Source organism: Pelmatolapia mariae, linkage group LG6, assembly GCF_036321145.2.
Source record: "Pelmatolapia mariae isolate MD_Pm_ZW linkage group LG6, Pm_UMD_F_2, whole genome shotgun sequence".
Lineage (NCBI taxonomy): Eukaryota > Metazoa > Chordata > Actinopteri > Cichliformes > Cichlidae > Pelmatolapia > Pelmatolapia mariae.
Window position 1 is genome coordinate 30,978,485 of NC_086232.1, and position 17,391 is coordinate 30,995,875.

Sequence of the window (17,391 nt, forward strand, 5' to 3'; positions counted from 1 at the left end):
ATGGTGGGGTGTTTTTTTTAATATTTTAAAATCATCACACTGACCCACAAAAGAGGGCAAGATGACGTATGCTAGTCCTTGATATTTTTAGAAGGCCACTACAACTCATCAATGACAAAATTAATGGACGAGGACATGTCTTGTCTAAATGAATAGTGAATTAAGATGATGTCACACTTGTATAACCCGTGTTCAAAGCTTTTATTTCAAGGTGACAGTACCCCACTTGCATTTACTTTAATTTGTCATTACTCACAAAACTCCGGATATCTTTGTGACGCTCCCCTTAGTTTGTCCTCTGCCACTGCAGTGTCTTTCAGTTGACACTACTCACCTCACTGGGTTTTTGTGTGGCGCACAGAAAAGCAATGGAGTGCATATGCATTATTTACAGTAGCTCTTAACTTATCAGGCTGGATCTCTTCCACAGCCCAGAGCTGTTTTTAGAAATGCAGCTTTTGAGACTTCATTGAAGAGATGAGCTTTTATTAATAAAGCAGGCCATGACTCAGATTAGGAGAGACAAAACTGACATGATGCAAAAATAACATGCATTTTGCCCTGGATGTTACTGTAATGGCTTCTTGACAGTGATGTAAGAACTTGATGTAATTAATAACTTTAGATGATTCAGCTTTGGGTATATGCTGTAATAATAAGTTAACACAAAACTTTTTATTTTTGTAAAAAGTATTCTATAGCCCAAAAATTCATATAGTGTCCATTGACACTGCTGATCTCGTGGACATTCCATCTAGTCAGCTGTTTTCTCATTGCTTAACCAATTCATGGTTGCGGCTCTGGAGTCTATCCCAGATGTCATAGAGTAAGAGCCAGGGTACAGCCTGGACAGGTAGCTAGTCTATCACGGTGTATACACATGGTCCATGACAGATTTATTGTCTGTGACTGAGCTATCTGAAAGTCAACATATTACAAGCAGAGTAAATGAAACCATTGACTCGTTTAAGTGTTATAACCAAGGAAATAAATGCCTAAGTGCTGTTTACATAACATTGAATAGGCCTGCCCTTGCATAACACTTGAAGATTGGCTATGCATTTCAGGACTTCAGTAGAGGTTGTGCAGTACAGAGCACTACACTGTACACGGGTTATTTCAGGACTGAGCCTGATGTCAAAATGTCCTGAAGGTATGCTGTGAGTGCAAAAAATGTCCTATGCCTGATGAATTTCATAATCTTGCAACATGACAGCCCTGTGCTAGACTGAACTCACTGAACTTCATTGAGCTTCACTGAACTTTTTAGTGGGTTCTACACCGCTGCTGCTAAAGTGGGCTTTGCAGCAGTGGTGCTTTTTAGACGTAAGTGGCTGTTAAAATGGCTACGTGTTGTGATTATTATCAGCTTAGTTTTTGTTTGTTTCATTACATTACATTCACTATATTATTACTGTTGTCAGTTGAAAGCAACTTTGGCTATTTGTTGGACATCGTGCAGCTGTTAGTGCTGAGCTGCATGAACAGTTAGAATCATATATTTCCAGAGCTAAAAAGAGATTTAATATTGGCTGTAACTTTCAGTAGGTAACCAGAAACCCAACTCCAAATGAGTGACGGTGAATCAGGAGGTAAGAGCAGATAGCCTACTAATCAGAATGTTGGAATGTTGGCGGTTCAATCCCACCAACCTCAACATATCTGCTGTTCTTCAGCAAGCGTTGAACCAGTGTTTTATGACTTAAAAATGTCATAAAATGCAATCCTGTGTTGATATGTATGAAAATGACTTGTAGTGTAGTTCTGAGTGGCCAGCAAGACTAGAAATGTGCTATCTAAATGCCAGTCCATTTAAGACTAATTACGTGAGCTGTATGTGAGGCATTGACCATAGTATGTTATGTAATGAATTAAATGTCATATGGTGTTTGGTTCACTGCATGGCCTGTCTCTCCTCATGGCTCACTGAAATTCAAAAACTGTGCAGTACCAGTACTTTGAAAGCTTACTTTGAAAACTAACTAAATGAGATGTGGAAGTATTGTAAATTGAGACGTTGGAGAGGAAGTTTTTTGTGAAACTATGATTTATACACAATTATTACTGTTTTGGCTTTAATGTGAGAGCAACGCAGTACAAGGCACTCCTGAATCTCTGTAGAGTTGTAGTATTTTTTTTCTTACTGTTTATCAGTGCTGCAGTAGTAGAGGTTGGAATACTTTTTTAAACTTAGCTTCATTTCGTTTCAAGTTTTTATGAGGAATCTTAAACTGTAGTCTAGGGTTAGAGTGTTTAACCAAAACCATTCGTCCGAGCCAGTGTTTGTTATGTTGAATACAGAGGGTTTTTTTTTTCTAAACTAAAATTCACTTCATTTTGGCTTTTATTTGACCAGTGGAAGGAGGGAGAATGCCCGTGCGTCTTAATTTTTGACTGTAGCCTGCTTCTGTATCCAGATCTCCACTGATAGTGTTGTGCTGTGGGTTAGTTGGTATGTGTGCATGGTGTGTGCTTGTTCACAGATGTAATGTACGTGCATGCATGCACATGCATGCATATGTTTCTATCTGTGTGAAACAACAAATACATATCATTGCCCAGAGCAGTGTGTGGACCAAACAGCCACAAAGGATGTGAGTCATTGTGTTACTTTCACAGTGAAACTAGTCCACCACAGAGGATGCAGAGCCAAGGTGATGCAGCTGTGCCTGTGACCTTTAATGCATAGATTGCATGAATGCATGGGGGAAAAAAGTGATATAGCTAAGGAATGTAAGCAGGGAAACACATTATGTCAGGTTTAGAGGGGCATTTCATTCAACAAAAGCACTCTATTTAATTGTTGCTTTGGTGTCATAACAGAAAATGTATGTAAAATAGGCTTATTGTGTGCCTTACATATGTGCCTACATGCTGTAGTTTTGCATATATTTATGTGGCTTTCTGCCCCTCTTGACGACATCATGTATCATGATGACAGAGTCTTCTTTTCATTAAATCGATAGCATTACGTGAGGGTATGAAGTGTTTAAAATTCAAAAGGGAGGATTTTTTCTTTTCTCGTGGCCCACACTTAATCAGAACTAATCAAAAGCTATACTAATTCATCATCTGTGTCCTACTCTGTGTATGTGTCCTGCTCTGGTGGGAGTGTCTATTTTTCAGATGATTACACTCTTGTCCCTGAGGCTCTGTTGGCCACTGAAAGCTCTGTTAAGCATAACAATGACCATCACCTCTCCTCAGGACACTTAGACTTATTAGTTTCAGGGAATTAACATGTTTGTTAAGCCATAATAACACAGTGTTGCATTTTATGTTTTCACCAGACTATTAGTTAATTGGGCTAATTAAGTCATAAATATACACTCACACTAACATAATATGTTGTATGTATATTATTTGACCCCCATGCAGCTACTTTGAGGTATTGTGTGCAAGTACATATGTACTGTATTTGACTAAATATGGCGGCCTGGAAATAACTGTTTGAAAATCTTCCGTGTTAAATATTCATCACGCGAGTGACAAAGTTAACTTTCTAAAAACCACACATGCAAAGCCTCCATGGTGAAATCTCTTGTGACTGCTTGGTTTTGCATTCTTCAGAAAGGTATGCACTAATAACTTTAGGGGTTTAACATAACTGTTTCATGTCGTTTTATTTTATGCCTGTTTATTAAAAAAAACAGAAAGAAAGAAAATTTAGAGCCCCGCTGGGAGCTTGTTTGGGCGACTATCTGAGCACCTCTCATTTTCCCTCGACAGGACATCACAGCTTAGCTAACAGCTGAGCCTGGAAAAGGTCAGCTGAACCCACAGAAATATGGTTAATTTGATTTACCAGGGCAAACTTTCCTGCTTTTTTTAAAATCTTTTGTGAAGCTAGTATCTCTTAGTGAAGAGCTCAGACAGAACCGAAAGCACACGCAAGTGAGCAGACTGTTTATGCCTCACCTTTATGTTTCCTTATTCATTTAATTATAATCACTCTAGAATTTACAGTTGTCTGTATCCTCAGTATCTCTTTGATTTGCCATCCTTTGATCCTCTTCAGTCTTTCTCTCACACTCAGCTCTTGACCTACTCTTTAAAAATCAGTCTTTCTCCTTTTTTGTCTTTTTACACAGAACAATGCTTTGGATTTATGCATAGCTACACTTATTTGATTAATTGAAAATGTTCCAGTGTGCTGCTGAGTCATGTTCTATAGAACAGGAGTTGCTTTGCCATACAATAGCAATTTTTACCTTTGTACAGAGATCCATTATTGCAGAAGAAGCATCTGAGACTTCACTCTGTTTTCCATGTTTGCTTTCAGTGATATCAGGAGTAACATTAAATGCAGTAAATACACAAAGATTGTTGACTGCAAGATAAGCAGGTGGAATTCATTGTTGCATAAACATATAATTTTTTACTTTGTGATTGACTAAAGTGTCTCTTCAGTCACAGTTTAATTACTCTTTTATAATTTTAGCTTTGTAGAAATTCTTGAAGTCATCTTAATAGAACACAGTCCCTGTCTGGTTGTTTGCCCACAAACTCCCGCATGAGCAGGAGTTGAACAACCCAAATTGGTACGTAGCTACATCTTAGGCCCTGAAGGTTCTTATCTATATCAGATATTAGGATGTCCTCATGTTGCCTATCAGCCACCTGGCAACGGACTGAAATCACAGACCACACAATACTATAGCATGTGCTATTAATTAGTTATAAAATTAAAAATTCAAATGTTAAGGCTAATGGATTAAGAGAGTGTATTTATCTGCTTCATCTTGTAACATTTCTCTGAGGTGATCTACAGTGCTAAAATCCACAGAAAAAAAAGTGCCATGCACGTATTACTGAGGTAACTTGTGCATCAAAAGGTGTAGAAGTGTATAAGCCAAGTTTGCTGTTAGCATGGCTGCTTTGATGCCCTGCTGAGTTCCCTTTGATTCTATTTCTGTTAAGCTCTACATATGTAATCGCTGACTAAAAGGAAGGTGACCATAACTGCTTTTGGCATATGCTTCTCTGTGGCTGCAGTGATAACTTCTAACAGCAAATTAGACTGAGTCAAGGGTGCAGTTAGTGAAGCACATTTCGAGGCTCTTTTTTAGGTGTCATTAGTGAATCACAAACTGTGGATTTTTTTTCTTGTACTTTTTGTTAGTGTTATTAGATTCTGGTAATGGTGTTATGATATTATCAACTGAATATTTGCTTTTAGAAATAAAAAATAAAATACGACTGGCGCACATTTTCATTTGTAATTTAACTGTGAATGAACTTTTTCGGTGAAATCTTTTGTTATCAGTGTTTCTTTCTGATTCTGTCACATTTTTGGTTGCTTCACAGAGTGAACTCACCCTGTCTGTGCGTTTTGTCTTTTAGTACCGGATTGGGCAGCTGTACATGATCAGTAAACACAGCCATGAGCAGAGTGATCGAGGGGAAGGGGTGGAGGTTGTCCAGAACGAACCGTATGAAGACCCGGCACATGGCCAAGGACAGTACACAGAGAAACGAGTCTACCTCAACAGGTCAGTGGAATATTTTCCTGCTAGTTGAATGCCCGACATGTGATTAATTAGTAGTGTGTGGGCTACTTTTACATGCTGGCCACCGTTAATCTAATCTAATTTTCATTTGGTCTCCAACCAGTTCCTGAACATTTCTGTTTGCTGTCTTTCTCTGGCAGAATCTTCTTGCCCACAGAACATATTTTGTTTGTTTGTTTCAAAAGAAGTGGAAAGAACAAATTCAATCCCTATGGTTGAATATTTACAGAAAAGACTACTGAGTGAATGCAATGAATCAAAATGAATCAAAAACTTTCCACACTGACTGGCAGAACTAAACTTTGTAGAAGTTTACCAGAAAGCTAAATGCTTGTGGGATTGTTGTTTTGAAGGCTATTCTCGCCACCTGGGACCTAATTCCCTGTTCCTAAATGCATTCAATCCAAAAAAAAAAAAGCAATGCAGGGGTTAAAATCTTGATATAGTTTAACAAGAAATACTTCAAATTGCCGAAACACCGCTTGCAGTGTTTCCTGGTGATGAACTATTTGCTACATTATATTTACAGCATTTCTTCCCGATGACGCGAGTGCTTGCAGGATGTGGTAATTTCAGGTAATTCAGTAAAAAATGATTAGACCTAAAATTGTGCTTGTTTGTCTGAGGCAAATATGTACAATCTAATCAAAATGGCCTCTGCATCAAGAAGCATCGAGAAGCATCAAGTCCATTCGTTGTATCTTTGGCTGTTTAATGACAAGACTGGCAGTATTTTTATGTTCTTTTTTTTATTTTAATGAATGATTAATTACTTATTTGTTATAATGAATTATTATTTAAATATATATAATTATTATTACAAATTAAAATGAAAGTTAGCAAGAAATACATTATTAAAAAATGAAAAGGTGGACATTTTTTGCGGAAAAAAAATATGACAGAGCCTAAACAAGGTCAAGAGAGAGAAAATGGAAGAAGGCAGAGATGCTGTAGGCCATTTGTCTGAGCACAAATACCCATGTCAGCATTCGCTATGCCAGGGAACTAATTATGTTGAGTCAGCACACCTCTGCTCTGCAGAGGAAATGAAGAAGGCAAAGGCAGCATACAGAGATCGTCTGGATCTCCATTCAGGTATTTTCAGTCGGTTTGCTTAGTATTGAACTAGAAATTTATATAGATAAATTGAGTATTATGAGCAACAGTGTTCAGGAAGACACTTGCTTGGAGCTTTGTTTAAATAGAAATGAAAGGCAACAGTTGCTTTGTACAAAAAAAGACCTTAGGCTATAATCTTCATTCACACTTTAAGGTGGAGCAGTTCTTTAACTTACTGTTATTGGCAAACTTTTTGTGAAATTTTGCCAATATCTAAGGAGCGATATTTACTCATTTCAGAGCAGTTCATTCATGCGCACCAACAAAATTGTCATTCAGGCAAGGAGAAAAAAGAGGGTAAGAAATGTATTCTAAACACTTAAACTCTCAGCTTTGATGGATGTTTGCATTTGCAGTTAGATGGAGATCTAGAGAACACTAACCTTTCCACAGCAGCTGACATTTTGATGGAGTGAAATGTATGAGTGCGTAAATGTGTGTCTGCGTTTGGCAGAATTCAAAAGCTTCACATATTATAATCCTGATGAACATCCCTGTGGTTTAATTTGAAACCCTCACTTCTCAATGGAAATAACAGCTGCGTTCCTCTGTCAACCACTCAAGCTGCCTTTTATATCTCTGTCTTATAATATTTGTAGTGAAAAAATTATCAAAGAATTCTTACTAGATAGTAAGTGGTGCATAATCATGGAAAACAACTGATGTGCTTTCACATAAAGTGAAATGGCATTCTTAATTTATTGCCTTAAAACAAACAAACACACAAACCTGGGTAATCTCAGCAGAACCCAACAGTGTAAACATGTAAATAAATAAGTAAACAAAACCATTGTTAGGGAAATCTGTTTGTGTTTTGGTTTGGCTCTACTGCCACATGCAATAAAATTCCCTTCAGGCGTTCTTGAGATATCAAATTGACAAGAAGACATAAAAAAAACTAATCCACAAGTAACATTGTTATATTTTAATGATGTTCTTTGTATAAACTTGGTAAGTGTAGCAGAAGAAACTGTATGGATGGAAGTTAGGCTTGTATAGAATCAACAACATAACTTTACTATAGTTAACTACTGTTCTGTTTACCTTAACTGGCCATCCATCTGGAGCTGCAACAAGTAAACATTAACTTTAAGTCACCAGCAGGGAATCAATCTGCCAATCTGTCACACTTTAACCGCCTCATTAGCCCTCACAATCTGCTTCGCACAGTACTTTACTATTTGGCCTGATCTCATCAAACCTGAATACTGTTTTCCTTGTTTATTATTATTATTATTATTATTATTATTATTATTATTATTATTACTATTGTTAAAGTTGGTTGATTATGAACAATTGTTACCATTCCTCAGATGTGTTCAGATAAACCGGGATGCTTTTTAAAATAAATAAATAAAATAAAGCAGGCATCGATTACGCTTGCACGTTTGGCAACATGGGCTGGCAAAGATCTTTACAAGAAGAAGAAGGAGGGAATAGGAGAAGTCAACAGATGGAGGTGTAGGAGGGGTGTCAGTCTCTTTGTTGGAAGAGAGAGAGAATATCTGGCAGCATTCACAAATTTTTTATTCACAGCAGTCACGTATTTCACGGAGTGCCATTTTTGTCCTGTTTTGGAGAGTATGTCAGTCAAAGTAGGTGGCGGCTTTCCAAAGTACATAATCGAAGAAAAGTGAATGTCAAGCACAGACGTGCATTAATAAGTCTCCCGAATACACATATTGGTAGAGTACTGAAACAGTGACCTCATGCTGGATTAAAAGAGATTAAAAGTTTCAACAAAGTGCTTTCAGGCTCAGAAAATTCATATGTCTGCGGCTACAACTAATAAAGAGTGCGATATTTAAGAAATTTTTGAGAGTTTATATGACTATTTTGTTTGTGGGATAAGTATGACACTACCTTGACATAACTTAACCTGCATGAGAAGCTTCCTGCTGATTCCTTGTGAAAAAGGGGGAAAAGCCAGAAGTAGCTTTATTAACTCAGATTAATACATTAGTGAAACAAAGCTGTGAGATGTTTCAAGTCGGAATAAGCTATCCGTCAGTGTCGAGGATTTGAATTGTTGAAATGTCATGAAATAAAATTATTACCAATTATGTTGCTGCACAGCTCACTAGAAAAAGGGAAAGCACCACTTGTTCCTTCCTCATTGCTGCCATTAATGTGTCTTTTGGTCCCTCTAGGTCCTTAAAGCCCAACTGCCTCAGCCATCCTTGGAATGAATGTGTTTAACTGTGTGTGTATATATATAAAAAAAGAGAGCGCTCCTTTATAGACCACATTTATATCAGCAGAATAAATTGTTATAACATTTTTTTTGTCCATATGTTCTTTTGTTGGTCTTTTGGTTTCATTTATTACATTAGAGTGGCTGAAAATCCTAAGATGCCATTTGTACTCCCCTCAATCAAAGCTTTACAGAAGCACTCTTTTTTTTCATATGGACTCTTTTATTCAACTGTTTTATTCTGTGAGTCCATTTTCCTTTCACGCGTAAAACAAGTTTTTGATGATTGCTGGGCCAAAGGAAACAGTTTCAATCTTTCAAACTCCTTCCCTCCTTCACTAACACAAGCTCACAGTCACGCTCCACATCTGTCTTTGTCTCTCTCAATGCCTCTCTGCAGTAAATTACCCAGCTGGGCTCGAGCAGTGGTTCCTAAAATCTTCTATGTAACAGAGAAGGCATGGAACTACTACCCTTACACCATAACCGGTAAGTATACCGTCTAAAAGTATTTCTCAGGATGTCATGCTGTTCACAGCTCATGCTATATCAAGAATTGAGTTAGCTGTTGTAACTGAAGGAGGCCTACTTTTGCCTTCTTAATACTCTGTGTTTAAAGCCTAGAACTACAGTCAGATTGTAAGCACAATATTTTTTTAAAGGTCAGCTTCTCAGGACTCGCCAGCTACTATAAACACTTGGCTGCATGTTTTAAGTGAACTGGAGGAGTGTGAAAAGAAGATGTAAAGGTTTAAGAAGCTTGGAGATAAAATCTGGTCCAAGATTGTGAATCTTTAATGGACAGTTTTAATAGATTGTGCAAAAGCATATATCCTTTTTTTAATCTAGGTAAAAGTCACTGAGAGCCCAAAGAAAGCTGAAATTACAGCAAAAGTAACACATAACAATTCAACAAGTAAAGAAACAAATACAACCGACATTCAGGTGAACACAAACATCCAAATCATTTGCATTAACACATTATTTAAATAATTTCTTGCCTCAAATTTTTATTGGAGTCCAAACTTATCCATCATAACCAGCTCTAACAGTTTCAGGTCCGTCTGTGGATTATTCCAGAAAAAGGGAGCAGCATATTTAAAAGCCTTCTTTTTCCATTCCGACTGATACAATTTCCAGAAAGACCAATAAAGAAATGTTCATGCAGCGTATAAGTTTAAAGCAGCAATTTTTCTGAGTATTCGAGATTTGGATGACTTGATCTGTTAATTAGTTATGAAAGATTATATGAACCCCTGTAGATGTAACACAGTCTGAAGCAGCAGTGCCAGTTAAAATCTGCAGCCAGGAGACTTTCATTAAAATCGCAGGTTAGTGGTTTGTAACAGGCTCCTGAAAAGTTGAAGTTTGAGGCAAAGAAATTAGCCTGGACCTCAACATTATTGAAGCAGTGTGGGATCAGCTTAACAGAAAACAGAACTAAAGGCAGAAACATCGAAAGGAGAGATTTGAATGGCTGTCAAGAAACCAGTAGGACTTTTTTTGAAGACTACTTAAAGAAATTACAAGAAAACCTACCTAAGAGAGTTCAGGCTGTGCTGTGGTTTTACCAAATATCGAATTTCAAGCTAATTAGAATTGTAGAAACTCTCTTTTTACCTTCCATTCATCAGGTGCTGGCATATCCCAGCTGCCATATGGTGAGAGGTGGGGCACACTGTGGCTCTATCGCAGGGCAATCATTCACACTCATTGCCAATTTAGAATACCTACGTAACCTAATCCCATGCATGTGTGGCTGTGTGGATTCTCTCTTTGAACTCTGGCATCTGTACCTATTTCCCATTTTCCTTACAATATATAAAGAAATGAGAGGTGGATCAAGACTTTTGCACAGCACTGTAAGAAAAAGCGAATAAGTTGTCAGAGCCATCAAAGTTACTATGCAACCTAAGTCATAATTTATGGTCAGATTCCAGCAGCTCCATGTGTAATCTCTGAAGGACATTTGGAGGTTTCACCACATTAAGGCTTATAGCAAATTTGGGCACAGTGATCATGAGCTGGATGCAGTGACTTTGGAAATAAGAGCTTTTATAGCAACTTAAGCAAAATGCTAATTCAGTGTTAAAGGTCGGTGACTGCCATAGATGAAAGATGAGGGAGGATTTTCAGTGTTGATCAATAAAGTGCAATCTTAAACTCTAAAAGGTGATGGCATTTACATGGGACAGCATCTTCAGTCAAAAAGAAAACTGCAGACATTGTAAGTTCCCGAGTGCCCTTAATGCTCGCACGCAACATTCAAGGTCAACCAGAATAGGATGTTACATCAGTGACAGCGTTGCAGCTTTCTGGTTGCCAGTGTTTCAGTTTGGTAGCAAAACACAAAACTATGTAAAAAAGTATGAACATGTCACTCATTCACGTGTCACCGCGTTTAAATCTGCATATAGTTACATTCTTACAGCCGCCAGTGCTTTTTATGCGCATTGAGCACAGCGGTGGAATAAGCTGCACTGCATGAATCACCAATATTACGAGCAAGCAGTAATCAGGAGTCCAAAGATCAGAGGCACAGTGGCCAGAACAGAACATTTCTGTGATGCTTTAATGATTCTGATCATTAAAAAGAGGTGTTACAAGATGGTGAGGACAGATTAAAGGGAATGAAAACACACACTCTAGTGAGGAGGGATGATCTGGGTTTTCAGATATTTGACAGACATTTTTTATATGTTGTAGCCTTCACTTATATTCTTTAATGTTGTGTAACTAACTTGCTTTCTTTTGTGTTCTCCCATGGCTTTGACCCGATGTCACCTCATGCATTGTTCTGAAGAATACACTGTAAGTATCCTCAATCATTGTGGAATATTATTGTGGAAATATTAGGAGCTAATTGAATATCATAGAAGGGGCAAACCTTTATGTTTACCTCACCGGTAGATTTCAAACAAAGACCAAAGGAACCAAGCTTTTTTCCCCATTTCTTTTAATTAATAGCACATAGAAAAATTGATTATTAAGTATTGTGTACTTAATAATAGGCCCAGCAGAGACTCAACTCCGGCCCTTTGAGCTTTGGAAATTGTGAAGAATTGCATAGATTTTTCCCTTTTCCTATTGATTTAGACCTCTCCCTGCCACTGAAATTCATACTAGACCAAAGTAAATAAGTAATACATAAACAATGACAACAATTTGATTGTTTGCTTGTTTGTATTTTACAGTGAGTTCACAGGGGGAAACATTTTCCTGGAGTTAACAAAAATTTCAGCACTTTTTCAGTAGCTTTAGCATTTTATTACATAGTTTTACTCGTGTAGTCTGGTCCACTCGAGATCAAAGTGAGCTGTATGCGGCCCACAGTGTAAAATGACTTTGACATCCCTGCTCTAAATTGTGTCTGCTCGTCTTTCATTTCAAACATCTGACTGCTTGTAACATGTAAAATGGTACAAAATACCAAAATTTACATATTAAAGAATTTTCCAATTACTGATTATGCAGTCTTCTGCTGTATGCAGCGTAGCCGCAGTACAGTGGTGGCAGCTGAATTCTGTCAGAAGGGTTTGTTAGTCTCTGCAATGATCAAAACAACTTACATAGCAACCACACACACAAACACACACACACGCACTAAGTTTTCCCCAATAATCAGAACTGCCTCTGTGACCCATGATTAACCTTGATACATCATTTAAAACATATGAATGTGATTAGGCTTAGCTATAGGGCTTCTGTTATGCAGAGGGAGAAATGTCAGTAGCGTGAGTCACGACGCTTTTGGGTGTGGGGATAAGCGGGGAAAGAGGACAATGTTGTGACAGTGAAGGAATGCTCGATATTGTCTATGTTCATGTGTGGGAGCATACTGTGCTTATGTATGAGTCAGTGCAAATACACCCATGCAAAATTAGTTTTTAAGCAGGCTAGCAAAATTGTCTTGGTTTTTGTCACTTTTGACAAGGAGATTAGAGTACTGCACTGTCACAGCTCATTTTAAACTATACACTGATAAACATACAAATGGAGAAAAAAACCCTTCCCAACTCAGACACTGTGCTCATAAAAGCACTTTGAGAGGTGTTACAGCAAGGCACGTATGAATATGTTAGCCTTATGAAGAACAGACTTCATAAGCTCGTTGCTTCTATTTTTGCTCAGCTTTGGAATGCAGAAGAATAATAAAAGCAACACCGCTTCTGTTAAGGACATTAGTTGATTAATTTGTCTTTACAAGCGGTTAAGCATCTTTTTTCTTTCTTAATCCACAGTGCTCGTTCCTGCCCAAGTTTTCCATCCACATAGAGACAAAATATGAGGACAACAAAGGATGCAATGACAATGTAAGTACACGGTGTGCATGTGTGATAGGAGCTTTGAACTGTGGTTTGGGTGTTTCCTTTTAGTCACATGCTGAGTGGAACACAGTATAGTATGACTGCTCTGTACATCTGCAGTCTGTTGCATGAATGTCTCTGCAAGCAGATGGACGCCTCCTGTGTTCCTCCTCCAGATGGTCTAAAGGCAAATAGTTTTCCATGCTGCAGAGATTTTAAAGTGTTTTTGAGGCAAACTTGTGAGTTTGGGCTATACAAGTTATATTGATTTGACCTCATGATGTGTTATTAGTAATGGCCTTGTGTTCTGTTAGTTCTGGGCTTTCTGTTCTAATATAAAACCTGTAGCATATGCACTTTGGTGACCCATAAGCAGCGCAGTGGAACAAAGTAGAAAATGAAACTTTTAGTTTTATCTTTATCGTGAAATGCACTATTTGTGGTTTCCCAGCGAACACCCATACTGCTAATGTCAGCCCATATGCCCAGTCAGTTAATCAGGCAAGCTCTCACTCCCACGCAAATCTCTCAGCTTAATGTAACACTGCTGACTGTTTGCTCTCTTTCTCATAGAGAAATATGTAAAGCAAGATAACCCTGTCTAAGATAAAACAGCACATAATGTACATATGGTAAAAAAAAAACAAGATCTCTACAAAGGCTATATGAGTAAAATTGTCCAGGCAGATCTGGCAGCAAAGACTCTTTCTGTGCAATCCCATCATGTAATAATGCCAACAATGCATGAGCCTCAAGAGTCTGCCAAAAAACGGCTCCACTTGTTGGACACCTAATTTCATTTGGGTTGTTGGAATTGCTAACTCTCTGTATTCCCATTTATATGGGTATTAGTCATCAAATGAAAGGCTGCCAGCGCTCGGGCATTAGGAAAAAGAAATCGTGGAGTGGTGTGCTACATACAGATAGTTTTAAATGTATTGTGGTTACTGGTAAGCAGGTTAAGATCACTCGAGTTTTAAAATGATGTGTGATTTTTGCGATGTATACGTAGAAGATGGTTCCTAGTGCTTCAAGTGCTTTGTTTGTGGCTGAGACACACCACACTTGTACCCTTAAAGCAGGAAGACGGAAATGACCAGACTGTCAGTGCTCATTGAACATGCATGAAACGTTAGACTGATGCTCGCTTCATCTGACAAGACAAAGCGATAGACCAAAGAGTTTTTAAATGAAATTTAAAGAGCAGAAATCGCCTTCAGCAAGTGCACTTTGTGGATGAAAACTAAGAGAAATCACAGTTGTGTCGGATAAATATCTGGTTTCAATTTGAAATGCCTGTGGACACACACACAGACACACACAGACACACACACAGATTTAGCACTTAGATTTAGTAATGGAATTATACAGCTTTGCTACTTTGTATAACGTCTTTAAGGCAAGTAAACAAGAGGCTTTGCATTTTTTCTGACAAACAGTAACCAGTCTGAGTTATGTATGTTTCTATAAAGGATGCTGTGAAATGATAAGAATGCAGCTGCTTTGTTAGTTTTTTGTGTGTGTGTGGTTTTTGTTTTTTTAAGATTTCAACAAACTTTCCCCCACCCCTAGTCCGGGGGTGGGGGAACTCCAGGCCTCGAGGGCTGGTGTCCTGCAGGTTTTAGATGTGTCCTTCATCCAACACAGCTGATTTAAATGGCTAAATTACTTCCTCAACATGTCTTGAAGTTCCCCAGAGGTCTGGTAATGAACTAATCATTTGATTCAGGTGTGTTGACCCAGGGTGAGATCTAAAACCTGCAGGACACCGGCCGTCGAGGCCCAGGAGTTCCCCACCTCTGCCCTAGTCCAATCTTACGACATAACTTGCATTTGTCCACTCAGCTTGCTGTTTGTAAACTAAGCTGTAAAACATAGTGAAAGAGAGAAAGGCCAACTGCATGAATATGGAGGAAGCATGAATGGAAACAAAAAGGGAAAAGCAAGGAATCTTGAAAGTTAGAAGGACAGGAAATGAGTAGGTGTGCCTGGACAGAATGCACTCGTTGAATTGAGGGTGTGGTAAAAGAAAATGCATGAGAAGTGTATTCACACAGGGAAACTGTAACCATAATAAGATCATGCAAAAAAAAAAAAAAATGATACAGATGATTGAATCAGGGCTGAGCTTAAGGAATGTAGACTTTGGGATTGCCCAAGTTACAACAGATCTTATAACAAATGAAACATGCTCATGTCTCATAAAGTCTCATGAAAAATAGAATACAGCTGTGGTTAATGTTAGGCAGAAAGTAGCAGTGTCTTTGCCATTGGACAGAATGACAGAGAAAGTGTAATGCCATAAGTAGAGCTATGGCTTTGCGATACACTTAATTCTTGGGCAGTGATATATTTACTGTTTGTCGTCATCTCTTACCCCCTCTTTCTGTGCTAAATATACATTCAGTAATTATGCTAATTATTTTTTATCTACTGAAAATGGGAGACTATACATTTAAAAAGGTTGTACTTCCCAAACAGTTAATGTAATGTGTTTGTAAAATCCAGGGAATTAAACTTGAGAGCCTGCGCTTCAATCGCATCTTAATGATTTGAATTGAAAATCCAGCCTTATACTTGATGGATAAGGCTTGTGCTATTATCATTATTAATATTATCAAAACAATCTCATAAAAATAGGTCTGTAGGTTCTCAGTCATTCAGGTCACAGGAGTCTTAAGTCCTTGAGCTGAATTCATTTGGACTTCTTTTTATGTTTGTGAAGTTGTTTTTTTATCCAGTCATTGATGACTCTCAGGACCACGCCCGAGTTGATACATGAGACTCTTCATCAGCTTATAGAACTAAAGAAGGGTCTCAGATGAGAGGTGAAAAGTCTTCATTCAATACCATTTGTTAGTGTATCTAGAAAAAAAGATTAAATGTTATTTTCTCATAGCTAAAGACATACCCCAAGTCTATTAGAGTGTTTTGAGTATTTTCCTTGCTTATGTTTATATTGAAATGGTCTCTTAAGAGTTTTAGGTGCTGCATCAGTATCTTTAAAAATATTCAGTATCAAGTGAAACACCCCCCCCCCCCCCCCCCCCCAAACACTCCCCTCATTCATTACTGCAGATGTTTGTTTATATTTTGCAGAGTGACAAAGTGCAGCTATTTTATCAATTTCCTGTCACTTCTTTCATCACTTTCCCTCTCTGTCATTACCAGAACAGCTTCAGAATGTAATTGTAACCTTGGAATTATTTAAGTGGCACAGTGTCTAGTTTGTGATGTATCGCAGTGTTGCTGTTGTAGTAGAAATGACTATTTCTAGAGGTCTGGTCTTTAAAATCAAATCAAACAACTCATTATTTATCAAGCTTTTGATTTTGTTTCACACATTTTAATTTTGCAGCAAGATGCTCACAAGCTCTGACTGTAGAAGAACTGATAAATCGACAAGTAGACGCATGCATAAATTGCAGTGTATTATGAAGTTGTAAAACTAACTGCAACATCACCGTCCCTTTATTCAACGTGAGAAATAATGACCGATAGCAATAAAAAAGCAACACAAAGAATGAAGGAGGGCCGATGACTTCTCAACTTTTGATGCAGTTATTTGAGTCAGCACTGGCACTGCTGCAATAAAAACATGGGAGAGAGCGTCCCCTACTGGTTATTTAGACAATAACATGTGGTTCAAGTGATGAGGCTTTAGAGTGACAAGGTACAAGTCAAGCAGTGTTAAGAGTAAGATTGTATTCCAACTCTGACCAGTAAGTATATTTCTGAGATGTATTTATGTGACGACGGGCAAATCTACCTTGTCTGTTTTCAGATCTTTGACACTGAGCTGAAGGACCAGGAGAGGGAAGTTTGCTTCATCGACATCGCCTACGATGAGATCCCGGAGCGCTACTATAAAGAGTCTGAGGTGAGCTTGTGTAGGTGTGTGTGTGTGTGTTTGAAGGCTGTTAGCTAATAGGAGTAAACGCCACTGGAGAGGTGTAAACACACTGGTGGATACAGTAGTAGAAACTGTGTCATTTAGATGACACAGTACAGTACTATTAAATTACTTCTAATGGAAAGGTTCTTCTGTTTCTAGATGGAAAATAGGAATACATTTTATTTTATTTTTATCTGTTCAGTTGTGTAAATTATGTGGACTGGAGAGCTGCACTTACCTCAAATGACTCTTCCATCTCACACATTTTTATCTGGCATTTAAAAGCCTTCAGTGTCAGAATTTAGAGTGAAATGAAGGTTTTCATAGCTGTTTAATAAAAGCCTGAGATTTTTCAAGGACAAGGGT

General features: G+C 38.0%; 1 protein-coding gene across 1 annotated transcript in view; it reads left to right on the forward strand.

Annotated features, from left to right (window-relative positions):
* The window catches only part of LOC134629329 (cytoplasmic phosphatidylinositol transfer protein 1-like), a 77,615-nt gene that overhangs the window by 52,902 nt on the left and 7,322 nt on the right, over positions 1-17,391 (forward strand). The window contains exons 2-5 of the mRNA XM_063476577.1: positions 5,344-5,492; positions 9,224-9,323; positions 13,065-13,136; positions 16,915-17,010. Coding sequence (XP_063332647.1) covers positions 5,344-5,492; positions 9,224-9,323; positions 13,065-13,136; positions 16,915-17,010 — 417 coding nt within the window. The remainder of the gene's footprint in view (positions 1-5,343; positions 5,493-9,223; positions 9,324-13,064; positions 13,137-16,914; positions 17,011-17,391) is intronic.